The 27,213-nt window shown below is 44.3% G+C and overlaps 2 protein-coding genes across 2 annotated transcripts in view; one reads left to right on the forward strand and one right to left on the reverse strand.

Moving 5' to 3' along the window:
- The window catches only part of slc6a15 (solute carrier family 6 member 15), a 28,046-nt gene extending 13,534 nt beyond the window's left edge, over positions 1-14,512 (forward strand). Inside the window, exons 10-12 of the mRNA XM_076984940.1 lie at positions 109-268; positions 2,122-2,284; positions 13,165-14,512. Coding sequence (XP_076841055.1) covers positions 109-268; positions 2,122-2,284; positions 13,165-13,542 — 701 coding nt within the window. The 3' untranslated portion in view covers positions 13,543-14,512. The remainder of the gene's footprint in view (positions 1-108; positions 269-2,121; positions 2,285-13,164) is intronic.
- Position 14,513: 1 nt separating this feature from the next.
- ctsd (cathepsin D) lies at positions 14,514-21,373 on the reverse strand. The gene is made up of 9 exons (XM_076984985.1): positions 21,215-21,373; positions 20,106-20,262; positions 19,201-19,324; positions 18,900-19,018; positions 18,574-18,773; positions 17,694-17,816; positions 15,961-16,105; positions 15,636-15,734; positions 14,514-15,285 (listed from the first exon to the last, which is right to left on the reverse strand). Exons 1-9 carry the CDS (start codon positions 21,274-21,276, stop codon positions 15,124-15,126), a joined length of 1,191 nt encoding a protein of 396 aa, XP_076841100.1. The 5' UTR covers positions 21,277-21,373; the 3' UTR covers positions 14,514-15,123.
- Positions 21,374-27,213: the final 5,840 nt, after the last annotated feature.

Below are 27,213 nucleotides of genomic sequence, written 5' to 3' on the forward strand. Positions count from 1 at the left end.
CACCCCCCACACACACACACACACCAGGCTCAGTGGGCACCTTAACATGCGGTTTTCGATCACGATCACATGTTCTGTAAACAAATTCCTCCTCTGCCTTTCTTGCAGTCGGCTGCTGTGTGACATCCTTGTGCTTTGGCCTGATTTTTGTGCAACGATCAGGCAATTATTTCGTGTCCATGTTCGATGACTATTCCGCCACGCTGCCTCTCCTCATCGTTGTCTTTCTGGAGAACGTGGCTGTCGCATGGGTCTACGGCACTGATAAGTATGTTGCTCATAACGACGTCTTAACACAGCCTTGGCAGTGAGTTATCATTTATATGTATTGCTGTCCTTGTCTAGTTTAGCCCTCTAGTGGTGATAGTAAAATTATAGCTTTATCCAGTTGCTATGAGCCATGCTTAGCACATTCACACTGGGACTACAGAAAATCAGCTGAAATCATGAACAGCTTTAGTTGAATGATGTCTGAGAAGTGAGTCATAGCTCTTACAGCCTTACAGAGGCAATATCTGCTAAAGTAAAAAGAAGATTGAACTTTGCCTTACAAACCATAGCCATGTGACATTAGATACTAAAAATACCATGAATAATAATAGAAGTTCAATTTTTTAATTGAATGGAACAAGTACCTTTAATCAGGCTGTGTTCATACTTGCATAATGCATAATGTAAGAATACATTACTTCAAGAAATTATAAGACATAGCAGCTGTTCACTTTTTTGTAATTCAGTTAATTGTAATTCTACCTTTTGTGGAACATTCTTCTAATACTACTTGGTTAGTACGAAGGTCTTTGGTCATACACTCTACTATTAAAATGTATTTAAATGAAAAGAAATAAATGTAATGATAAGTAGAATTTTTATTTAGAACTTTCGTACACAAAAACAATCCAATCGAGCAGAGGTACCAGAGGGCAAATCCAAAGGGAGAAAAGGGAGAAATTCTAACCAGAGAATCCAAGAGAATAATAACGCTTGATGTGCTTTCAGGAATTGTCAGCAATACTTCGCAACAAGGTATTCAAAAGGGAGGTCTTATATAGAACACAGCTAATGAGCGACAGGTGTCTAATAATCCGGGGAGGCGGATCTCTGCCATCGTGGTCGGGCATGCTGGGAAGTGGAGTTCCCGGAGTTGGAGGCCGTGACAGGTAGTCTTAGAGTGGCCATTTTGGATCCTTCATGACCAGTTTCATGCAGAGTGATAGATAAACAGGGTGACTGTGGTCAAGAACCAAACGAAACTGTACCTTTTATTTCCTGGGCTTCATTATTTTCTTTTATTTTGCAAAGGTCGTCCTGAGGAGATGGATCTTGTAATAAGCTTAATTATTTTAGTTTGAATTTCGACTGTGTGTGATCAATCCTGTTTATATGGAGCTTTTTCAGTGTCACCAGAACCTGAACCTGAAACCATTATTACTTGAAAAAACAGTCTGTGAAATTCATTCAGGTATGCAAAAATTCAAGTTAAAATTCAGGTTCAGGTCGAAATTCAGGTTGAGGTCAAAATTCAGGTTCAGGTTGAAATGCTGGTCGGGAATGCATTCGGGGTACTTAGGATGAGCAAACAAACTCAGAGCTAATTGAACTGCATCTGGCCAATCACAAAACATATCAGAGGTCTTTGGGCGGCGCGTCTTTCTGCTAAATTTCCTGTAAGAGTGCGGTCCCTGTTTGGCGTGTAAGTACCATGTAAGCAGCACGAAAGTGACCACTGTGCCACCCAGAAATGGCACCTTGTGGCAGTTGCCACATAATCGTGGCACTTAGTGTGGCCTCTGTTGTCCAGAAACGCCGCCTGCCTCTGCTGACAGGCATATAAAGAGTCTTTTGGGTGACTCTGCGTATCGGCCACTCGCTTAAATCATCCCAACGAGCTCCGAATCGCCATTTGTTGCATTTGTTGAAATGAAGATGGTTCATAACTTTTGTTTGAAAATTATGTTGAGAGAAAGATACTAGCCGACATCCAGCTAGACAGCTCTAAATTATTAGTTCAGAATACTGTTTAGCAATAACGTCGAATTAAGATTATAGGAGGTTACGCGAATATAGTTACAATCTCCACTGTTTGTGTGTGTGTGTGTGTGTGTGTGTGTGTGTGTCCAGGTTCTTTGAAGACCTGAAGGACATGCTGGGCTTCTCTCCATCCAGATACTATTACTACATGTGGAAGTACGTGACTCCCCTGCTGCTACTGGCCCTCCTGACCGCCAGCGCCATCCAGCTGGTCCTGACTCCGCCCACCTACAGCGCCTGGATCCAGGACCTGGTGGGTTCCACACGCCGGCTAGCGCCCCAGATCAGCCGCAGCGAATGAGCTGTTTTGTAGAGTGTGTGTGTATTAAGAATAAGATGTAGGCAGAGGTGTCAAGTAACGAAGTACAAATACTTCGTTACCTTACTTAAGTACAAATTTTGGTTATTTATACTTTACTGGAGTAATTATTTTTCAGCTGACTTTTTACTTCTACTCCTTACATTTTCACACCATTATCTGTACTTTCTACTCCTTACATTTTAAAAAATAGCCTCGTTACTGCTATTTCATTTCGACTTGTTTTCAATCCGGCGTGTCATCGTTTAAAAAAAAAACCCTATCCTAATCACGCCATCCGGATAGAGTGAATTTGATTGTGGTTGGATGAGAAGTATAAACATATAATATTCCGACACCCTATTGGTTTGTACGTGATCCATCACACCTGCACACGTCACATCACACTCCAGCGAGGGCATAGCAGACGTACGTAGCTTAGTATAAAGATGTCCGTGGCAGAGAGTTTGTGTAACGTATTGAACAGACAGAGAGGGATCCAAATGCGGAAGAACACCGCTTTTATTTAAATGAGACGCTGGTGCAAACACAGACAGGTGAATCACGAGTACTAGGATCAGTAGTAACAGCGTTTTCTTGGCGTGGTCAGGACGGTCCAGGGTCATACCGGGGGAGCAGAAGTCAGGAGGTACAGAGGGATTAGGCAGGAGACAAGGTTGGGGACGTAAGCGAGGGTCAGGACACAGGAGAGCAGACAGGATATAGAAAGGCTTGGTACGCGGCATGAGTCGGCAATACTTCGCAACTGAGATGTGCTGGTGAAGTGCTTAAGTAAGGCTGAAGGGGGTGTGGTAATGAGGGCCAGGTGAGGCTGGTTAGGGAAGATCAGGTGGCATTCCTGACAGTACCCCCCCTCAAAGGAGCGGCACCTGACGCTCTACGACGTGCTGGGGGGCGACCGCGGCGCCGGGGGGCAGGAAAGTTAGGATGCGTAGCATGGAAATCAGCGATCATCGTGGGGCAGAGGACATCCCTCGCTGGAATCCAGGCCCGTTCCTCGGGGCCATATCCTTCCCAATCCACTAAATACTGCAGACCCCCTCGCCGGCGCCGGGACTCCAAAAGCTCCCGGACGATGTATGCTGGACGACCGTCGATCTCCAAAGGGTCCGGAGGTTTATCATACACAGGGGGCACGGTGAATGGGCTGTAGTGAACCGGTTTCAGGAGAGAGACGTGGAAGACAGGGTTAATACGGTAATGTGACGGCAAAAGAAGCTTGTAGGTAACGGCATTAACTCTGCTGAGCACTTTAAATGGACCGATGTACCGTGGACTGAGTTTTTTACATCGTTGCTTCAAGTTCAGGTTCTGTGTCGACAGCCATACTCTCTGTCCCGGGTGGTAAATCAACGCGGGGAGACGACGACGGTTTGCATTGAGCCGGCGTGTGTGTAGGGCACGCCGCAAGTGTACATGCGCTAGCTCCCATGTACGGGCACTGTGTTTAAACCATTCGTCCAGGGCGGGGACATCAGCCGGTGTCTTGTCCCACGGGAAAAACGCAGGTTGGTAACCGTATACACATTGAAAGGGTGTGAGTTTGGTCGCGGTGTGTATAATGGAATTCCGGGCGTACTCTGCCCATGGGAGGTATTTATGCCAGTCGTGTTGAGAAACGCAGTACTGTCGGAGAAACCTCCCTAACTCCTGATTGTAATGCTCAACCTCTCCGTTAGACTGGGGGTGGTGGCCTGAAGTCAGACTAACAGTAATGCCAAGGAGTTTGCAGAACTGCTTCCAGACTCGAGACGTAAACTGTGTCCCTCTATCTGAGACGATATCCTCGGGTAAACCATAAATACGGAATACGTAATGGAAGAGGTTAAGAGCTGTATCCATGGCAGTGGGTAATTTGGGGCAAGGAATGAGACGGCACATTTTAGAGAATCGATCTACGATTACCGTAACAACAGTATTACCAGAGGTGGGGACTCGAGTCACATGACTTGGACTCGAGTCAGACTCGAGTCATTAATATTAAGACTTTTGACTTGACTTGAAAAAATATTCAGAGACTTAGACTTGACTTGGACTTTTACACCAATAACTTGGGACTTGAATTGGACTTGAACCTGTTTACTTGCAAAGACTTCATTTTTTTACCCCAAATCTAAATTTTAAAACGCATATTAATATTTATAAAGTGCGCCCCATTAATTTCATTTCCGTCCTTCTGACGCAGACCAGTCCTCTGCTTTTCCACACTCTGTACGTGTGTGTGTGCATGAGCTGCAGCACAACCAATCAAATGGGGGGTTGGCGAACGTAAATTTTTACCGGGCGGGGTGTAAAATGGACACAAATTAAGTATTATATCGCGATCGATCGATCGCCAGTGGTTGGTGCCAGAGCGAACTAGTAACTCATTGAATCATAGATGTGGATCAGAGGTAAATAAACTAGATTTTTTTCCGGCGTGAGAAATCGGATGTGTGGCGTGAGAGCGTGTGAAGACGGTCAAATGCGTGTGTCTCACGCTCAATGCGTGAGAGTTGGCAACCCTGGGTTCTGTATCTGAACTCGGGGAAGAGAGCCTCTCTCTGTCACCATCATAATATCCAGTTCTATCTCAGCATGGATTGTGTATTTGAAGACATCTACGTCGAGAAAAAAATATATTGACAAAAGTGGAGCGAGTTTTCAGCTATGGGGACATCATTCATCGTGCACAAATGACATACAGACTTTTGGCCAGCAAATGCAATGCAGAATAGTTTACTGAAATGTCTAAAGTTGCAGATTCCTGTTAATTGTTCAGTTCTTATATTTGTTTGTCTTGTGTCACTCACACATGTTCTCCAAGAAACCAGATAAGAGAAGAGAGGGAAAATGCTGTTATGGTTCGTTGTATTGTACTGTGAAAATATCAGGACTTTTTATTTGAACATGGAGTTCTACTTATGACTTTTTCACATAATATTTATTTCTGGAAAATTGAATATTTTTGCAGCTAAGTTTAACAAATTGAACTGTGCAATAAAGAGGTGTAATTTTAATTTTTTTTATACTTCGTGTTTTCAGTTGCACGTTTTATCAAGATTTGAGGAGAATACAGATTTTAAAAAAGAACGCATGTCTATTATTTACATTTAAAATATACCTGCAACATCGGTAAAAAAAAAAAAAAAGACTCGAAAGGACTTGAAATTCCAAGTTTCAGACTTGGGACTTGACTTGACTGTTGCCTGTCTTGACTCGAGACTTGACTTGACTTGAGTGTCTTTGCTTGAGACTTGACTCGGGACTTGAGGTATAAAGACTTGGACTTACTTGAGACTTGCAAAACACTGACTTGGTCCCACCTCTGAGTATTACCTCCCGATGTGGGCAAATCTGTCACAAAGTCAACCGCGAGGCGCGTCCATGGCCGGTGAGGAACAGGTAAGGGAAGGAGTTCTCCTGCTGGAAGTGCACGGGGAGTACGGGTCTGAGCACAAACGGAACACGCCAGCACATAATCACGAACGTCATCCTCCCAGGACGGCCACCAGTAACGCTGAGAGATCAGGTGTCGTGTGCGTGTAATACCTGGGTGGCCTGTGCCCGCCGTATCGTGTGCGAGTTGTAGGATGCGTCCCCGAAGGGATACGGGCACGTATTGTTTCCCCTCCGGACATTCCACCGGACTGGGTTCAGTGCGCAAAGCCTCGTCTAATTCCTCTTGTACTGCCCAGCGAATAGGAAACAGGACTCTGGCAGAATACGTCCAGGTTCATGAGTGGCTTCGTCCTTTTCGTGGATCCGTGACAGGGCATCGGCTTTGATGTTCTTTGACCCGGGTCTGTAAGAGACAGTGAAACGAAACCGGGAGAAAAACAGTGCCCACCTTGCTTGTCGCGGGTTTAGACGTCTGGCTGATTTCCCTTGTGTGTCCGAACATCGGAGTCACTTGCTGTCTTCAGACGCCGACTGAAGACCCACCTCTTTCAAGTGCACTTTGCATAATTATGCTTTGTCTATTGTACTTTATCGTCTCTTTCCTCAGGTATTGTGCATAATTGGGTTATAGGAATTGTTTACTGTCTTTTTCCTCAGGGGATGTGTATATTCAGGTATAATTGTTAGGTATCATTTGACTTTCGTCTAGTGGTTTTTCCAGCTTAGAGTACCTTGTGTTCAGGACTATCTATTCTACCTTGGAGATTCCAAGCAACTACATAGCACTTTTGTAAGTCGCTCTGGATAAGAGCGTCTGCTAAATGCCATAAATGTAAATGTAAATTTCAGGTATTCCAGGTTCTTGTGATCAGTATAAACAATGAAGGGGTGTTCCGCTCCCTCCAACCAATGACGCCACTGTTCGAGCGCGAGTTTAATCGCCAGGAGTTCCCGGTCTCCCACGTTGTAGTTCATTTCCGCGGGGGTCAGCTTTTTGGAGAAGTAGGCGCAGGGGTATAGTTTCGGCGGGCTTCCCTGTCTTTGAGAGAGAACAGCGCCCACTCCGACCTCGGAGGCGTCAACTTCCACGATGAACTGGAGTCGGGGGTCAGGAAGGTGCAGAATGGGGGCTGACGTGAACGCCTTTTTGAGGAGTGAGAACGCCTGTTCCTCTTCAGCAGTCCAGGTGAATTTCCGATTCCTCCCTCCCTTTAAGAGATTAGTGAGAGGGGTAGCCAACTCACCAAATCCTCGGATGAAACGGCGACAGAAGTTAGCGAATCCCAGGAATCGCTGCAGCTCTTTCGTGGAACGAGGGGTCGGCCAGTTCAAGACAGCTTCTACTTTCTGCGCATCCATGGAGATCTGGCCAGGGGACAGCGTACATCCTAGAAACGTCACCGAGGAGCGATGGAATTCACATTTCTCCGCCTTCACGTAAAGATTATGCTCACGAAGGCGTTGCAAGACTGCAGAGACATGTCGGCTATGTTCAGAAGCAGACGGGGAATAAATCAGGATATCGTCTATATAAACGAACACGAAGTCATCTATCAGGTCACGGAAGATGTCGTCCATAAACGCTTGGAACACTGCGGGGCTGTTAGTTAGTCCATACGGCATTACTAAGTACTCGTAGTGCCCTCTGGCGGTAACAAAGGCTGTCTTCCACTCATCGCCCTCTCGAATACGGATCAAGTTGTAAGCGCTGCGTAAGTCCAGCTTGGTGAACATATTCGCCCCCATCAGACGCTCTTGGGAGGCTGTGATAAAGGGGAGAGGGTAAGCATTTTTCGTCGTTACGGCGTTTAAGGCACGATAGTCAATACAAGGTCGTAATCCCCCATCCTTCTTCTCGATGAAAAAGAAACCAGCAGCAACCGGGGAGGTGGATGGTCGAATAAACCCCTTCTGCAGGGCCTCGGTGATGTAGGACTCCATCGCCTGATCTTCAGGGCGTGATAGAGGGTAAGGTTTCGTCTTACGAGGTAAGGGGGCTCCAGGCAGGAGGTCGATTGCGCAATCACAGGGACGATGAGGAGGCAGACGACAGGCACTGTCCTTGTCGAAGACGTCAGCGAATGCGCGATACTGCTCGGGAATGACGTCAGAGAGAGGAGTGTCGGGGCTTTCCACCGAGAAGGACCTGAGTGGTAGGTGCATGCACTTACTAAGACAATTTTCATTCCAACGTACGAGTTCTCGCTTCTTCCAGGAGATTTCAGGGTCGTGCATTGATAGCCACGGAAACCCGAGTATGACGGGATCTCGGGGCGTGGATATGAGGAAGAACTCTCTCATTTCACTATGGAACAGACCTACCCGCAACTCTACGGGGCAGGTACGTAGCGTAATCACGCCCTCTCCTATAGGCTGTCCATTCAGTGAATTCACTCTCACGGGGGGATCTATAGGTACGGTGGGAAGGTGTAGGTGGTAGGCGAGGTCCTGGTCTATGAAATCGCCCACTGCACCCGAATCAACTAACGCAGACAGGTTAGTATTTATGCCGCCCCAAGATACTTGTACGGGTAAGCTAACTTGACTGTACTTCAGTAACAATCGGCATGTTAGTGGGGACCTGCCCAGCTGCACGAACTCGTCAGACATCCGAAGACTCGGAGCACATACATTGGAAGGTGGTGCACCAGACGTAGCGACAGGAGCGTCAGTCTTACTGGGGTGGTAAGTCAACAACAACTTGTCAACGTTAATCGACGCTTGGATAAACTCTGATAAAGTGAGGGCTTCACTACGACAGGCGAGTTCAACCTGGACGTCGTCTCGCAGACCACGGCGGAAAACCGTTTTCAAGGCAGATTCACTCCAACCGCTTCCTGCAGCTAGCGTACGAAACTCCCTAGCATAATCGGCAGCACTGCGTTGTTCTTGTTTGAGTTCGTAGAGCCGATCTCCCACATCACGTCCGTCCGCGGGATGATCGAAAACAGCCCGGAACACTGCGGTGAACTGACTCTCCGACTGGAGGGCAGGGTCCTGGCTTTCCCACAACGCTGTACCCCAGGCGCCTGCTACTCCCGTGAAGAACGACAGGATAAAGTGGACTCTGTGTAACTCGGCCTGGAACCGGGCTGGATGATACGTGAAGTATATGGAGCATTGCATGAGGAAATTTCGACAGCGATCAGGAGATCCATCGTAGCGTTCCGGTTCTGCTGCAGGAACACTCACGGAGGTGGGAGCAGAGGTCGTGACGAGGCAGACAGCCTCCTGAAGGGCAGTGATGTTAATTCCCTGACTCCGTATGATATCCGTGAGTTGGCGGACCATTTCAGTGAGAGTCGCGATGGTTACTTCTGCTGGATCCATTTGAAGGCGAAGTATTTCTGTAACGTATTGAACAGGCAGAGAGGGATCCAAATGCGGAAGAACACCGCTTTTATTTAAATGAGACGCTGGTGCCAACACAGACAGGTGAATCACAAGTACTAGGATCAGTAGTAACAGCGTTTTCTTGGCGTGGTCAGGACGGTCCAGGGTCATACCGGGGGAGCAGAAGTCAGGAGGTACAGAGGGATTAGGCAGGAGACAAGGTTGGGGACGTAAGCGAGGGTCAGGACACAGGAGAGCAGACAGGATATAGAAAGGCTTGGTACGCGGCATGAGTCGGCAATACTTCGCAACTGAGATGTGCTGGTGAAGTGCTTAAGTAAGGCTGAAGGGGGTGTGGTAATGAGGGCCAGGTGAGGCTGGTTAGGGAAGATCAGGTGGCATTCCTGACAGTTTGAGTGAAGTGTCCCAACTAAGCACCAGCGAGGAGGTTGGTAGCCAGGATGACCAACCAACCCTTGTACTCAAGTACATTCATTTTCAATGGGCATATGTGCCCATTTTTCAACATTAACATTTTAATACAACATAAAAGGACTGCTTCTAAACTGGTTCTTCGGGAAAGTTGGCCACTGACAGCAAATGTTAGCCAGTTAGTAAAGCTACTTACTTTTATAAACGGTGAACAGGAGTACTCGGTGGAAGAGCGACGTCATCCGCTATAGCTCATAAAACCGTTGAGTAGGGTGACCATATTTTTGTTTGGGAAAACCAGGACACTGTGTGTAGGATGTTGAGCGGGGGGGGGTGTCGAATGTAAGTTGTCGAGCGGGGGGGATGGGTTGGCGAACGTAAGTTGTCGAGCGGGGGGGGGTGTCGAACGTAAGTTGTTAGTTCTCCGCCAGTTGAGTATAGGCCCTTTTCACACTTCCGCATTTTTTCTTCCGGAAGCTCTCGTTGCAGGGTAAAGTTACTTCCGTTACACATTAAACAATGGCAGAGTCCAATAACAAGAGCTTTTGCAGTGCACCAGGGTGCTCGATCTCGAAGCAAAAACAGTCGTATCTCAGTTTCTATGGTTTTCCAGCTGACGACGAGCAGAAAAGAAAATGGGTTTGTGCAATTAGGAGGGATGAAGGGGAAAACTTTGTGATACGGAGCATCTTTGTGTGTAGCCAGCATTTCACTGCTGCAGACTACATAGCAGGAAGCTCGCGGCTAAAAGTTGGTGCTGTTCCCTGTTACTGTTCCCAGTACTGTTACTGTTCCCAGCCGGTTTCAGTGGAACAGTTGCTGTCCGCGTTTGAAAGATCAAGCTCTCGGCTGGGAGTACACGTACGTCCGCTAGCATCTAGCTGTTACCCGCTAGCATCTAGCTCCGGTTCGCTAGCTTCTAGCTCCGGTTCGCTAGCTTCTAGCCCCGGTCCGATAGCATCTAGCCCCGGTTCGCTAGCATCTAGCTCCGGTTTGCTAGCTTTTAGCTCCGGTTCGCTAGCTTCTAGCCGTCATCCGATAGCTTCTAGCCCCGGTTCGGTAGCTTCTAGCCCCGGTTCGGTAGCTTCTAGCCCCGGTTCGCTAGCTTCTAGCCCCGGTTCGCTAGCTTCTAGCCGTGATCCGATAGCTTCTAGCCGTGATCCGATAGCTTCTAGCTAGAAAAGAGCAAGCTCTCGGCTGGCAGTACACCACGAACATCTACTAGTCGAGAGTTTGCTCTTTCAAATGCGGACAGCAACTGTTCCACTGAAACGGCTCTGAAACTAGTTGTGATCCGCTAGCATCCAGCTCTGCTCGGTAGCATCCAGCTCTGACCATCACTTTGCTGTCGACTATATTGGACACTGAATAAACAATAACACGTAATAACTTGGTGTGTGTCATGAACTTTATTGATACTGATGTAAACCAAACAATCAATAGCTGACGTCCCTTGGCTAGCTAAAGCTGGGCGTACACTGTACGATATTTTAAATCATGTGCTCAGCTCCAGCTCAAACTACGACTAAATCGCAGGGAGAGTCGGCTCGTGGAGCTGCTTCAACAGTGCGATACTCTCACGAGGAGCGATTTGAATTTCAAACATGTTTGATATTCTTGCGACGCTGCGATTTCTGATCGGGAGTTGGTCGTGAGGTGTGGATCGCTCCTCGTGTACCTGTGTAAACTATACGATGCACGACACGCGATTGAGCCAAAACTCAGCCCGATCGCAAAAATAGTCGCACGAGTGAAAAATCGGCTGAAAATGGGCCAAAAATCGCACAGTGTACGCCCAGCTTAACCTAGCTAGATATTGTTAACTAAAGCTGTCAGTATCATTTGTAATATTATAATATATATCGTAATAATATAGACTGTTTTACCACTCCGTAGGATGACTAATGGAACCAGCTATACCTTAAATAATAGTTAGTTACCTAGCTAGTGCTAGCTGGTGTTAGCTTACCCTTGTATAAGTGAATAAATTATTCTACAAACAATTTGTAGCCTCTATTTAACTTGGAACCGTTCGTTGTTGAATGTTCTCCAACGATACTGGAAACGTATTTAAAATTCAGTCTCGGCAGCGACGACAGGGATGAAGTAAACACACGCTCCATGCTGAGGTGAATTGACAACAACTATCTTCTGCGAGTACCGGAACCTGTTTTACCCGGCGGTGACGTATTTCCGTTTTGTTGTGAAAAGGGCCTATGATGAGGCTTAACTGATGAGGCTCAGGGATTCCGTGTCATACAGCGCCGTGCTCAGGGTCCTAGTGCCTGTAGAATTAATGGCCCGATTAACGTAATTTAAAAACCAGGACATTTCCACAGTTTTAAAAAATATCCCGGGACGCCCGGGTCAGGACGTGAAATACGGACATGTCCCGGGAAATACGGACGTTTGGTCACCCTACCGTTGAGCGTCCGTTAACTGGTTAGCTCGCGCTACCTTTTTAAATTCGCCACGAAGATTCCAACAATATCGCACACATTATTGTTTCGTGCTTAAACATACTATCAGATAACTAAAGAATATTGTTTAACAAACAAGCGTCATTACTAAGTGTTTCATACTTCCTTGATGTCACTTGTATGAACTCAGGGTTGCCAACTCTCACGCATTGAGCGTGAGACACACGCATTTGACCGTTTTCACACGCTGTCACGCCACACTTCCGATATCTCACGCCGAAAAAAAAATCCAGTTTATTTACCTCAGATCCACATATATGATTCAATACGTTACTAGTTCGCTAGCTCTGGCGCCATCCACCGGCGATATAACACAGATTCCATTTTACGCGCCCCCCCCCGCTCAACAAAATACACTTGCCACCGGCTCCAGGTTAAAATCTCACTCCAAGCGAACGGCAAAAGTTGGCAACTCTGATGAACTGGTGATACTGCGGCAACGCGCTGTGGTTCTGTCTGAAGTGCGAGTTAATAAAGGGTTTATAGTATTAACTGCCTTCCATCGTGGTGTTTCGCTGCTACAATACGAAATGGTGAAAGGCAGTTATTGAGTGGACATAACTTTTTGCGTGTCGCGTTCATATGTTAGTCACGGAATCTGTGCTGTCAAATTGCAGATCAGGTGTAGATGTAAAAAACACCTCTATGGGCTAGTGCACTATAGACCCCTGGGGTGCGACCTAAGCTTTTGTCCTTAATGGCTTTTTTTTTCCTTACATTACTTTTACTTTTATACTTTAAGTAGTTTTGAAAGCAGTACTTTAACACTTTTACTTGAGTAAAAAGCTTGAGTTGATACTTCCACTTCTACAGAAGTACTTTTAAACCCTAGTATCTATACTTCTACTTGAGTAATGAATGTGAATACTTTTGACACCTCTGGATGTAGGCCAGATGGAATGCTTTGGAATAGTTCAGTGAAATGTTTATCTTCACATATCCAAACTTCTTTGTGAGGTAACCTTGCTAACCTCCAGCCATGCTGCTAGTTCAGAGTGCCATCTGCCCCCATATGATGTAAAAATGCATGACCTTAATACGTGAGGTCTGTCGCCCAATATTTTCATCACTATTAGGATCAGAATAGCCTCTTAAGAGTCTGAGTCTTTAACAGGACTACATGATGCATCTCTCAAATGAACGATAAGGTACCGGAATAATCCAAGCGTCTGCATGTGTGCCCCACAGGCTCAGGAGCAAACCCTCAGCTACCCGCCCTGGGGTCTGGCTGTGTGCATCAGCCTGGTGCTCACGGCCGTGCTGCCTGTGCCCGTCTTCCTGCTCCTGCGCTGCTGCGGCGTGTCCGTGGACGGGGTCGGCGGCACAGCGTACCGGAAGGGCCGCGTGCTTAAAGACAAGAGCGGCAAGGAGGACGAGGAGGACGAGGAGGAAGACGTGAGCCTCGTCCACGGCAGGAGCGTCTGTGAGGCGCCGTCTCCCGTGCCCATCAACAACATGTATGACAATCACGGCATGCCCACCGCCAGCCCGGCGGAGCCCAACGGTCGGCTGGGCGTCAGCTACCTGTTGGCAGACGCCAACGACATGCCAGAGTCGGGGATGTGAGGGCCAGCCGTGCGCCAAGCCTGCAGGGAACATTCACGTCATCCCATTCGCCCAACTGCTGCGTCCATGACCTTTGGTGGTGGAGTCTCTCTTCACCTCTCTCCCACAGCAACGCCTCTCGCCTTCAGCTCATTACTCACACCACACCTCCACCTGCAAAACACCTGCACCGTCACCTTAAAAACCATCACTTACCTCAAACACCTGTCTCATTGCCTCTTCTCAGACTTTATCCAGGTCCACACAACATTCCTCCACCTTTCACTCCACCTTTCATCGACTACTCTCCATCCTTTGCTGTTTATGGACTTAAAACAGTACATCTTCTTGTATTATATTTGTAAATAATATAGATGCACCCTGCATCCCCCGACGTCACCCGAATTGTCGTGTGCACGTGAATGCCTCCTCTTGCGCCCGGATGGGTGGGCGTGGCCTCTGGGGTTTGCTCTACTGTAGGACGGCTGTAGATGCTCACTGGTGTGTTGCGAGGGCACACACTGTCCAGTCATGAGATCAGATGCAGCTTAGCTACACTGGAGCAGCAGTTTAGGATGTACTGTATGTGTGAAATATGGAAAACAAAAATTAAACATGCAATACAACTTTACAACTTTTTTTTTTTTTTTATACAATTGACTATTCAACTGTTGTTTCACTGCATATGTATGGCATTTACAACCCCACATGATTGTCTAAAAACATGTGCCTAAGTTGTCATATTTGTTTAGAATACTTGAAGTATGCATATTAAAGTATTCTGTAAAAAATGCATACATATATGTATGTACCATATGATGGTTTGGATTTTAGGACATGTTTTGCTAAGAAATTATGACTTTTTTGATTGTTTACCTGTTTCCTGTCATTGTATGGAGCGCTGCATAATTACTGTAAATATTTAATTTTACATTAAAACGCTTTGACATCTGTTCTCAGCATCAAGAAAAAAAATAATAAAACCATGCAAATACTGTAGGCTATTGTTTTAATGTGTGTACAAATACAACATAAAATGAGTTCACACAGGACAGAAGTAATAATCATAATGTCCAGTGTAGTAATGTGACTTAGAACTTTTACAATGGTCACATTCCTTAAGTATGTACACGAACCAAAGCTGACATTCCCACACCAACACTTGCAAGAATCTCAGGTCAGTAAAACAGTAAAACAAATTGATTATAGATTATGAGGTTTTAAAACATTTATTTTCTAGCATCACTCATTCATTCACAGAGGTATTTTCAAAAAAGGCAAATTTAAAAAGTAGAAACTAATATTATTGTCAAAATTTTACAAACTTGTTAAAGCTCCACTAGATAGTTTGAACATTCTGATGCTGTTCTGTGAACACAGTAGTAATTTTTTAGGGCCTTTCGCCGATTCACAGAGACATCTCCAGTCCATCAACCACAGAGTATCCTGGGATTTACGGAAGTGGTATGCAAACGCAAAACTATCATATCACTATGTATGTAGTACGGAAGCAGCTGAAATGATCCTGGTGGACAGTTAGAATCTTATGCTACTCATGTTACAATTCTTGTTCCACCCGTTGCTGTGTGTAGTTGTGTGGGCTTATACAGCCTTGGCAAAGCCCACTCGATTGTTGTCACGGTCAAACTGTGTGTAGTACTGCCCAATGAATACATCTCCCAGAATCCACAGAGGTCCAGCAGGGGGAGGGATATCTAAAGCCATGAAACCACTCAGGCAGATTTGTTTACCAGCCTGGCTCTCCTGTTACACACAAAACACACACACACACACAAACACACACACACACACACACACACACACACACACACACACACACACACACACACACACGCATCATTGCAGCATGACTAAATATTCCACCATGACCTAGTTGCAAAAGCACGTGCTGGTTGTGACTCACATTCCCGTGACTATTTTCAGCTTTTACAAAATTGACTTATTTTAACAGTGATGTTAATTATTAACAACTACATCATTTGTTGCCACATTTCTTAGTTTACTCACACAAGTTCCTTTCATGGGATTAATGGGATTCATGGGATTAAATGGGATTCGTTTCGGGGAAAAACCTTGTTTATTTTGTCACCAACCTTGAGAATGTACTGATCTCCTGTCAGAGTGTAGGTTTTTCCTCCCAAGACAAAAGACACAGCAGGAAGAGAGGGCACCTTCTTACAGTCAACCATATACTAGAGAGAAACACACACAGGCTGAAACAGCAACCACATACTAGAGAGAAACACACACAGGCTGAAACAGCAACCACATACTAGAGAGAAAAGCAGAACTTTTGTTCAGGTATTTTTAGAACATGTGTAGCTACATTTTAATAGCTGAAGTTAGCATGATGAAAGTGTGCAGTAATTTAATAGTGTGTCCCTAAGACAGGCCCAGGTTCTGCTGTATGGGCCATACCTCTCCCTGGATGAGGGGGATGGCCCCGATGGCCTTGTGCAGGGCTTTGACCTCAGCAGCAGGGCCTGTGATCAAAGACGTGCCGGTGTCCACGATCGCCTCACAGCCTCCCTTACAAAGGGAGAGTTGGCTGCCAATATTCATGCTGAAAACACACACAATCCACAATTTTCAATTCAGTTCATGATGCACACCCTCCTCACATAGCTTCCAATATTGGGAGTGTTCTAGAAAATATTATTACACAATCACCCTGTTAATCACTCTGCATGAAACTGGTCACGAAAGATCCAAAATGGCCGCTCTAAGACTACCAACTCCGTAACTGTTGTGAATCAACTGCAGTTATGAAACTTATCATTACATTTATTACTTTTAATTTTACAAACATGTTAACAGTAGAGTGTATGACCAAAGACCTTCGTACTAACCAAGTACTACTTATTATTTAATATGTTCCAGATTAAAAACCTACTTGCTTATATTTCATGTAAATTATTGGGTCTTTCATTTCATTTTGCTGCATATGACTTGTAATCTATAAAGCACTCTGACATTCTTCAAAATGAAGTGGGATTAAACAAAGAGGATTAATACAACTGGAGGAAAGGATTCGTCTCCTCAGCGTTTCTAGACCAATGAGGCTACAACATTTCAACATTTCAGTGGTGTGAAATGGGAAGCAGCAGTCAAAGCACTGGAGATTTGCAGAGCATGAAGCTTCTGTCTAGTCTTCCACATCAATTGTACGTAGTCAGTCTAGACCAGGGGTCGGCAACCTATGGCACGCGTGGCATAATCACTGGCATGCGACACGCTGGACCAGCATCAGCAAAAAAAATTAATAATAAAAAATCTTAGAGAGCCCGATTTCCTCCAATCGAAATCGCTCCTCAACGTTCTGCTCGGCAGAGGCATTCTGCTCGATCGCGATATAATACTTAATACTTAACTCGTCGCCTCCACCCCCCCCCCCCCCCCCCCCCTCCCCATGACTAGACATGTTAAAGTTGGCACTCCATGTCTCAAAGGTTGCCGACCCCTGGTCTAGAATTTCATATCTTCTGTACATAGTGAAGTCACAGGCATTTGTATTACTGTTTTTTTTTTTTATCTAAGAATACACGACTATGAGAAATGTGACAGCAAATATGTTTTTTTTATCCAGAGGGATTTACAATATTTTTTTTTAATAAAGGCTACTGACAATATCGATGCTAGCAGAGGCTACTAGTGCTGTAACAGCATGCTAACTGTATCATCCACACAGCTTTATGCACTGTCACAACTCCACATGATGCAGGTCTCTCTGTGCAGCCATGCTGTGAACTCTACCATCACAAAGGTGTGTTTGAATCATTCAGCTATATTTCATGTTAATTCAGTGAAAGTGATGATGTGTTACTTCCATCATGTGGCGTAGCCCACGCCAGCATTCACCAGAACTGTTTATTTAAAGATTAGATTATAGAATCACATTACAAATATTCATTCACCATCCACTAGCAGGAAGATTAGCTTGCCGAGAACAGCAATGGCACACGCATATACGAAACAGTTTAGTAAGGGACGCGACAGTGAAACAGTCTGCTCCACTTCATACAGCTATAGACCTGAACGTACAGCAGTAGGCCTCTATCTGAGTCAGCATAACCAGAAGGGTGATTTCCTAGCATGAGAGAGCGTGACCTGTGCGTCACAGCCAAACACCCTGCAGAGTCAGCAGCCCTTACCCGTCCATGTGGATCTGCCAGTAGGCCTGTCTGCTGATGTTCACATAGCTGAAGTCTCCGGTGTAGTACTTGGGATCTGTGCCCCCCAGGAGAAGCTCACCGCCAGGCTGGGTTTGAGGGTTCCTGTCAAAGAACCACATCTTCATTACCATCATCATCAACAGCTACAGCAGCCTCAGTAATGGGGATGACATTATTTAATATCAATTATTGACAATATCAAAAACAGCACTAATGACAGAACATGCCTGCCCTATGACACGTACACAATTAAGGACTGGGATTAATTGTTTTCCAGGGACATGTGCAGACACAAGGTGAGCACTGGATGTGCCACTGTTCATTTACACAGGAAACTGAATACTAATTGCACACACAAAGACAAGACAGTTGCCAAAACACACACACACACACACACACACACAGGCATGGACAGTCACATCTGGCTCATATTTCTGGTTCATGCATTTTTCGTAATCTCTGTGGGTCTTGCCTTGGAAACCGCCCAGGTTAAGAATTGTATGTTCAGCTGTTGATTTTGTCACTGGAGTCAATTTGTTTCTTTATCCATGGTCCCTGTTTCGTTTTAGTTCTCTCTTTAAGTATCAGGTACGTGCTGTGTTTAAAGTAATGTCTCTGTTTCTTTTTTTGTTCTGTGTCTGCCTGCCATCCCAATATGACCCTGGGCTGTTTTAAGGACTCAGGTCTTGGATTTGTAGTAAATCTTGCTCTACACAGCATATCCTTCCACCCACTTATTGCTCAACACCCTCTGCGTTACACAAACACAGGCACGCACACATACACACACACACACACACACACACACACAAAACACACATACGGGAATGCACACATGCACACACGCACATACACACACCTGTTCAGATAAAAAGAAAACACATTCTTGTCCACTTTCTTCTGGCTCATCATCATGTCAAAAACAGGAGTGACTCCGTCCACAGAGATTCGTGGATACGCCATGCCCAGAATGCCATCGAACTTGGCTGCAACGAAGACAACTCCAGGCTGTTTGATGGCCTCTCCAAAAACCTGCTTCTCAACAGCAATATTGCCCACCTACAATGCAAATACTCCCGTTAAGCAACCAGCACATGTCACATCATCACCATACAAACCAAAGGAAGCAAAAACTACTTGCTCCCTATGCCATTCCAAAACAATCAAATCTGGGCATGTACGTACTGTACATGTGTCCTGGCTCAGATACCCAGACAGACTCCCAGAGCCATACTGGATGGCGAACGCCGTGCCATTCTTCACATAGGTACTCGATTTAGCACTGTTGTACTTGCGATGAACCACTGCAAAAGCAGAACCACAAGCAGGTTACAATGTGCTTACAAACACAGCTCTTCCTGACTAACATCATTACTCATCAGAGTGAGTGACTGCCAGGAAGAAATATACATCTAGCACCCTGGGGGAGTGGAAATCACAATTCAACACTTTACAAAATTCTGTCTAGTTGTCAAGTGACACCTACAGCAAGCGATGTCTGTAAGGGAGCAGTGAATCGATGGCACCCACAGGTTGGAAGATCCCGTGTCAAACACCACACTAAACTTTTGGGGAGGAGTACCCAAACTTATCTCTCCATAGTACTGAGCCTGTGGAAAGAAAAGAAAACAACAATCTTACAACAATCTTAGACTGTTCCAGTCAGAACATGCAAATAGGATTATTTGCACAGCCCAACCTGGTAATAATCTGAAAACAAGCAAATCAAAACAAAGCAAAGCATTTCTCACTGAGCGTGAGACCTTTAACAAAGGGTGTTTACTAAGCTCATGATTGTCTCATGACAGTCACGCTCACACAGCTATCCTGTGAGCTGACAAACAAAAAAAAAACCCAAAAAGCAAAAAAAATTATTTGAAACATGACTTTGCAAGTTTCAAGTTCACTTTTGTTAATGTCAGCCATCCATGACAGAGCAAATTAAGTAATATTATGAAATGAAGTTCATAAATGACTTCCTTCCTGGGCATGACTGACATTACTTCCTTTTTTGCTTGTGGCAAAAGAGATACAGAGAGAGAGAAAGAGAGAGAGTAACACAGAGAGAGGAAACCAGTTAAGTTCAACTACACACATGAAAGTTTCCAATGCACTGAAGCAAATAATGCAGATGATCAATGTCGTATGGTCTTTTGTATTGAACTAGTCAAGTACAACTACAAAGTTTTTTGTAGTATATAATATTAGCACAGAATTGTTATCAGGGTGACCTATTTACCACGTAGTCATTCTCACACTGCAGTACCAAGAGGTTAGGGGGCCTTTATATATACTTTATTATATATATACTATATTATATTTTATACTATCCCAGACATGATGGAGGTTATTTGTTAAAAAGCAGCTTAAACAGGGGCGAGATCCACTCACGTCCAGGTAATTCTTCAGGGTTTCGGGGGTGGGTCCATTCTTGGACGGGAAGCCCAGGTTGTACTTTGTGGACACTGAGTTAGCCAAAAGTTCCTCTATAGGTCGCCCCGAGTCCGACATGGAGCGCCTTATGGTACGAATCTTGTTGAGGGGAACCCTGTCGAATGACATAGAGTAAAAGAGGGAGTAAAACGTGATCATTCGTATCAGTAGCTCAGTGTAAACGATTGCACAAGTTAGTTACCTGGTTCTTACCCAAAGTAAGTAAAGCTAGTTGAACACGTTTCTTATCATACAGTGGTAAAAACACGTGTGTTCCCAATGTCGAGACTGGCGGTTGTAGGCCTTATAACGCCGCTATAACGTCTACATAACGTCAATGAACCCTAGTAACCTAGTAATACAGTATAAACATCCACAGCTACATGGATCTGTAGCGTCTTGCAAAGCAGAAATAATCATTTACGTGTCGAAAACGACATTGACTTAAACACAACCACGTAGTGTAGAAGTAGCAGTTACACATTTATTAACCAGACTAATTAAAATGAAACAGCAGCTAACTGACCCTGGCTAACATGGCTAGCTAGGATAGCGCTAGTTTTCGAAATTACAACTACAGCTGTTACTTACAGTTAACTTCGCTGTACCTGACAGGTTTTGGTGATAGCTGACTATCTAACATTGTTATATCTCATATATATAACATATCTCATACATAATAACATATGTAACACTACACTGTGTCTTCTTCACACACGGCCTTCCGACTCCAAGAAGCACTGCTAGCTAACGTTGGTGCAGAAGACAACAAATACAAAATACAACCCATTTCTGTTTAACAAGGCCAAAAATGAGCGTTTAATGGTGTTTAAAAGACCTCTGCTGAGTCACGGACGTCCAGTAGCCAAGTTAACATAATCGCAGTTGGATGGCTCACGTTAAATAATCCACCAGTCTGATGTTACGGTACTTAAATGGGTAACAAGCTACGGCATGTATGGTGTGTGTGGTGTAGCTATGTAGCTGTCTGAACACAAATTTAATCAACCATCACAACCACAGAATAATAGTATATATATATTTTATTCGTCTTTGGTTAATCTCACCTGACAAGTGCGTCGGACATCCATATGACTAGAGACAGCAGGAGCAGAGCGGAGACCTTCATGGTTGTGTTGTTGTGCAGCGGGTCTGTGGGCGCTCAGCTGACTGTAGCGGTCATGTGAGTCTCAGTCTGGCAGGAGCCTCAGGCATTTATGCTGGAAAATGCACCGAGTAATGTCTTTTATTTCCTGTTTTTTTTCTTAATTCGCTGTGTGACATTTTTGTCTGAATTATGCTCCTGCTAAACAAAAGTAGTGAAAAGTCTGGTGATTCAAAATGTATTTGTTGTGTAACACATCGAAAACTGTTGGTAAATGATTAAAATCAGGGTTATATTTTACAGCAAACGTATCCCACCTGGGATTTTTTTCAACCTTTGAAACGTTTTCTTATATCCCGCCCGGATTGTTTTACCCCTCCAAAATGTTCCTTCAATTTAAAATGTTGAATATTCACTTCACCTCCACTGCCTCATTTTAACTGCTAGAAATGAAGCAACATTTCAACATTATCGATAACAATTGTCGACATATATAATCCGTAGAAGATTTTTTGTTTAATTTTATAGCTTTTTAGAATTTGTAGCTTAAGCCGAATGCTGAGCAAGTGGGCATTTTACTAAAAATCACAAATTAGTTTTATGCAAGACACGCAAAAATCAAGTTTATTCTGGTGGTATCATTGTGCTGAGTGTGCAGTCATTTGACTGTGAGATCAGTAGCCTACAATTTGGGTTTTTTTTCACAGAAATACAGTTAATGTCAAATTTAGGCCTAAATTTAGGCTACCTAAAGTTATACTTCTGTGGTGTTTAATATTTTTACTTAAAAACAAACAAAAATACTGGTAAATTATTTGCAGTCTTAGCTCATAAAATAAGATTATTCGGATTACTGGCAAAGTCTGATTTACCGCTGTTATCGGATTGTTAGAGGCATATAGGCCTATTTGATGATTATTTTCTGGCACCTGTGACTATTCAGGGCAGTTATTTCTGAGAAATCCACGGGGTTTGCCTAAATATCTGAAAGCCTAAATATCTGAAAGAATGTAAAAGCAAAACTCAGCATTATCTCTTGGAGGTCAGGTGCCTTGCTCAATGTCCCTTATACAGCACCCTCCATAATTATTGGCACCCCTAGTTAAAATGTGTTTTAAATTAATTAATTATGATTATAACCAGAGGTGGGTAGAGTATTCAACAATTTTACTCATGTAAAAGTACAGTTACTTGAACCAAATGTTACTCAAGTAAAAGTAAAAGTATGCATGCCAAAAATTTACTTGAGTAAAAGTTAAAAAGTACTTTGATTAAAAGCTACTCAAGTAGTGAGTAAATGCATGAGTACTGTCTCGTGTCAGTAAATTACATCATGGGAAATTGAATTATGGGAAACAATGACTTTTAATGATAAAATGATGACATTATTGCACATAGTGAGTTATTGCACATAATGGTTTTTATTTTATTGCACATGGAAGACTAATAAATATGAATATGTAAAAAGGTAGATATAGTGATAAAGTGCATGTAGTGCTGTTTTGGTCCCGTTATCAGTGTGGGGAGTGGTTGTGTGTGTGTTTAGTTGTGTTCAGCTCCCGTACAGCGCTGGGATAAAAGCTGTTTTTTAGTCTGTTTGTCCTTGATGTGATGGACCTGAAGCGTTTTACTGAGGTCAGCTGCTGGAATAGATGGTGTCCAGGGTGGTAAGTGTCTTTCAGGATGTTAGCTGCCCTACTGAGGCAACGAGAGCTGAACAGTTCCTCCAGACTGGGCAGTGGGCAGCCGGTGATCTTCTGGGCTGTGTAGATCACTCTCTGTAGTGCTCTCCTTTCCGCTGCTGAGCAGCTTTTGTACCATGTTGAGATGCAGTATGTTAATATACTCTCTATGGCACAGCGGTAGTAGGACACCAGCAAGTTCTCCTTGCATACGGACACCAGCAAGTTCTCCTTGCATACATGTATTGACCTCTCTTAGTAACAAGTAGAATGGAAGTCACTTTATGTTAGGCCTATGCAGTGGTTGATCAGGGTAGGCTTTACATGCTTGTAGGCTCTCTCTCTCTCTCTCTCTCTCTCTCTCTATCTATCTCTAGTAGTAAATTGTGTGTGTGTGTGTGTGTGTGTGTGTGTGTGTGTGTGTGTGTGTGAGCACTCCTTGTGAGGCAGACAGTCTGAAGGTCTCGGGCTTGTAGATAAGGGTGTGCTTGGCGTCAGTATGGTGTATTTGGCGGACCGGAGGAACAAGGAGACCTTGGCCTGAGGACCATGGCAGAAAAGGAGTAATATGGTGATACCTCACCCCATCACCTCACCAGAGGCGGTCTTTGCATAGAGGCGTGGCTAGGCAACTGCCTTGGGCCCCTCCCACTGCAACCCACTGTAGGGGCCCCCTGATTAAGCCAGGTTCACGCACGACTTTTCAGTCGTCAGGTTTTTGTGCCGTTCGCACTACACGACTGGTTTTGCTGTAATCGCGAGTCTTTCAGTTGTGGCTTTCACACTACATGACTAATCGGCGACGCGGGCTCACGAATTACACGACTGGGGAATCGCCGACTCATCTGGCTGCCGTCCAAAAACACGAGAACACGAAAACGAAACTCTCGCGAGAACCAGCAACACCACGTAGAAGAAAAAAACAATGTAGGCTACATGTGCAGAGATATCTTCAGCGGTGCCGTGGTTCTCTCTCCGCGTCCCCATTGGCTGTAGCTAGACGCTGCTGCTGACTCTCAGTCGCCGACTGCTAGATATTAAACATGCTAGATATCTGCCGGGTCGTCTGCGATGAGTCGGCGACGGCTCGGCGAGCGTCTTTCAGCAATTCACACTACACGACTGAGCGAGCGCCGAGTGATCGCCGAAGTTCATAGAAGTCTTAAACACAAACATATTATGTTTACAACATATAACAAACAGCAAACACACTATACGAAATAAATGTTTCATATAAATTTTGGAAAAAACTTTTATCATTACTTGCCTTTGTTTCCGAGTCATTCTCTCCTGGTCATTCAAGGCAGGAGTAAGAAAGTATCTTCAGAGTAGCTACCTGCTGTCACCCAGTACATGTATCCACCAGCACATGCACCATCCCAGATGGTCCAGATTAAGGAGACATGGGTACTCCTTACGCCTCGGTATCCTCCCTAGAAGAGCTAGAAGAGGTGGCTGGGGAGAGGGAAACCTGGGCCTCTTTGCTTTGGCTACTGCCCTCACGACCCAGACCCAGATAAGAGGATAAGAATGGATGGATGGATGGATGGATGGATGGATGGATGGATGAATGGATGGATGGATACAATGTACATAAAGATGACTTGGTGGTTGCATAAACTTTCACATCCACACATTCACCTTTATGCAGTGATGTACGTTTCTTTTAACCTGTTTCACTGGGGGAGGGGGGCACTACTCACACGGTAGTTTTGTAGTTTGAGCAGGAATTACTGGGAAGGAACATGTACTCTTATGCCTTTATAATAGAGTTCAAGAAGCTGAGAATGTGTATGAGGATCATTGTGCATCCACAGCACTGATCATTCCAGGAATGCTTCCATTTATATGAGCTGCTGTATTTTTTTTTTGTCAAGACATTTTTAACCTGATTGCAACTTGATGCACTGAAGAACTGTAAATACAAAATGTATACACTAAGCATGTTTATGTAATCTTGTCCAAATATTTATGTCTGCCACCATTTATTACTAGGTAGGAGTAATTTAACGTGCATATCTGTATAAATAGAATTATAACAGCTTTTTTGTGTATTCAGCTTTTCTTGATTAACCTTAATATAGAACAGAAAATGTGCCTTTTTATAAAACAGTTGTAGTATGTAAACACAGTCTAAGTCTATATGCAGAAACCTAAGGTACATAAGCACCATTTTGGATTGTTTTCAAAATGTCAAGATCCAGAATTGCCAGATGATTCACCCTGAATCATCACTCGTGAGACAGACTCAGCAATAGCCTGGAGATACTGTAACCTGCTTACATGTTCCATACTCGACTCGACTCGACCATGCACTGAAGTCCATGGAGTGGAACTCAGTCCACAAAGCCTCAATGGTCATGGTTGTCTCTCCACCAGACACATGCTTTCTTTTCTGAAACATTTACAGCACAACTGAACGTTCTCAGAAACTATTCTAAATATCCTTAAGTTTTGATTAGATTAGATTATATTTGCTATAATTAGATGTATAGTGTAGCTGTCTTCTCATGTTCTCTTAACGTCTAATGCTCTCAAGATAACTTAGCACAACTGTATGGTTGCCAGGTCTTTCACAAATCCTGTGTTTGAGTAGCCCTTGAACCATCCTGCATTTAACATCAGAAGGTGAATTATCTTTGACTCGTCTGCACTGCCAGTGCTGGGAAACCTTCCCACATTGCTTACATGGCAGCAAAACTGGCTACCCAGCAGTCTGAGCATACTGAGGTTCCCCAGGACGCAGCTTCTCAGACTCCCCCGCTGTTATGTGGTGAATGAGGGTATCAAGCTGCTGTATAAAACCTTGATAAGAATATCTCAAAATGGTTGAACCTTCCAGCTGACCCCAGTGCATCTTTTTCAGACAGCTCAGGTCTGTAAGTGAGTCAGGGGACACTCTAGACAAGACAAGTCTTTCGTGAGTCTTGGAATGAGGACACACTCTCTGCCAGTCATTACAGATGCTCCGTCTTATTTTATCATCTTCCAGGTCAGCCTCCATGAGACAGCTCCTAACAGCTCTTAATAAATCCCTCACTGTTGGTCCTTCATCAAGCTCAGGAGTTCCAGAAACACGTAATCAGAGGTGGGTAGGAACGCGTTACATTTACTCCGTTACATTTACTCAAGTAGATTTTTGGACAAAAATGTACTTGTAGGAGTAGTTTTAATATGAAAGACTTCTACTTTTATTTGAGTAAATATGTGGTGAGAAAAACGCGACTTTTACTCAGTCGGATTTGCGCCACGCCTACCGTTACTTTCGTTTTGTAAATAATTCGTCTTTTCAGTGAGAACACTGACCAACGTCTCGTCACCCGAGTACGAGTGACCAATCAAATGAAGCCGGTCAATCACGTGATCACATACGCAAACTTTCTCCACCAGAAAGTGACTTTCTCCACCTCTCGAGCATACCTGACCTCACTTACAGCCAATGTTTACATTACAAACGTGTAAAAAGGACGGCTATATAATGCGCTGCAGGGTTGCCAAGTTTTCAAGATCACTTTTAGTGATATTTAAACCGGGGTGGGGGGTGGGGGTTTGGGTGGTGAACGTAAATTGTTGACGTGGGGGGGGGGGGGGGTGTAAAATGGGCACAAATTTAAGTATTATATCGCGATCGATCGATCACCAGTGGTTGGCGCCAGAGCGAACTAGTAACTCATTGAATCATAGATGTGGATCAGAGGTAAATAAACTAGATTTTTTTCGGCGTGAGAAATCGGATGTGTGGCGTGTAAGCGTGTGAATACAGCCAAATGCGTGTTGGCAACCTTGGCGCTGCCAATTGTGTCTGCAAACGTGTGGACATTTCAGCCTACAAGAACTCAACATCAAATATGAGGAAACACGATGCGATAAGTTTGCTGTATGTATAATTTTGTGTAATGCTATATCTCTGAGGTATACGTTTGTGTGATGTAATTATTAAATGTAACGCAGTGCAATACTAAAAACCAGTTCAAACTCTGTGAGTGTATACACTAGCAATATATGATGATTAAGTCTGCTACAAGGGTCATTCCAGGATTTTGGTACATTTCAGGGGTGGTAACTTCTGAAAATTTGATCTTCAATTTGATCATTTTAAATCATATATTTATAATCTACAGGTTATAAACTATCAAAAAGTTTGATTCGTCAATCTCAGATATGGAAGAAGTTTTTTTCTTTATTAGATTGGTGTGCAGTAAATTGGTATGCAGTAACAGGGTTGCGACTAACAGGGTTGCAAATTTAGGCTAAGTTGTGGTCCACCCCAGGAACAGAT

Source organism: Brachyhypopomus gauderio, chromosome 2, assembly GCF_052324685.1.
Source record: "Brachyhypopomus gauderio isolate BG-103 chromosome 2, BGAUD_0.2, whole genome shotgun sequence".
In the NCBI taxonomy this organism is placed as follows: domain Eukaryota; kingdom Metazoa; phylum Chordata; class Actinopteri; order Gymnotiformes; family Hypopomidae; genus Brachyhypopomus; species Brachyhypopomus gauderio.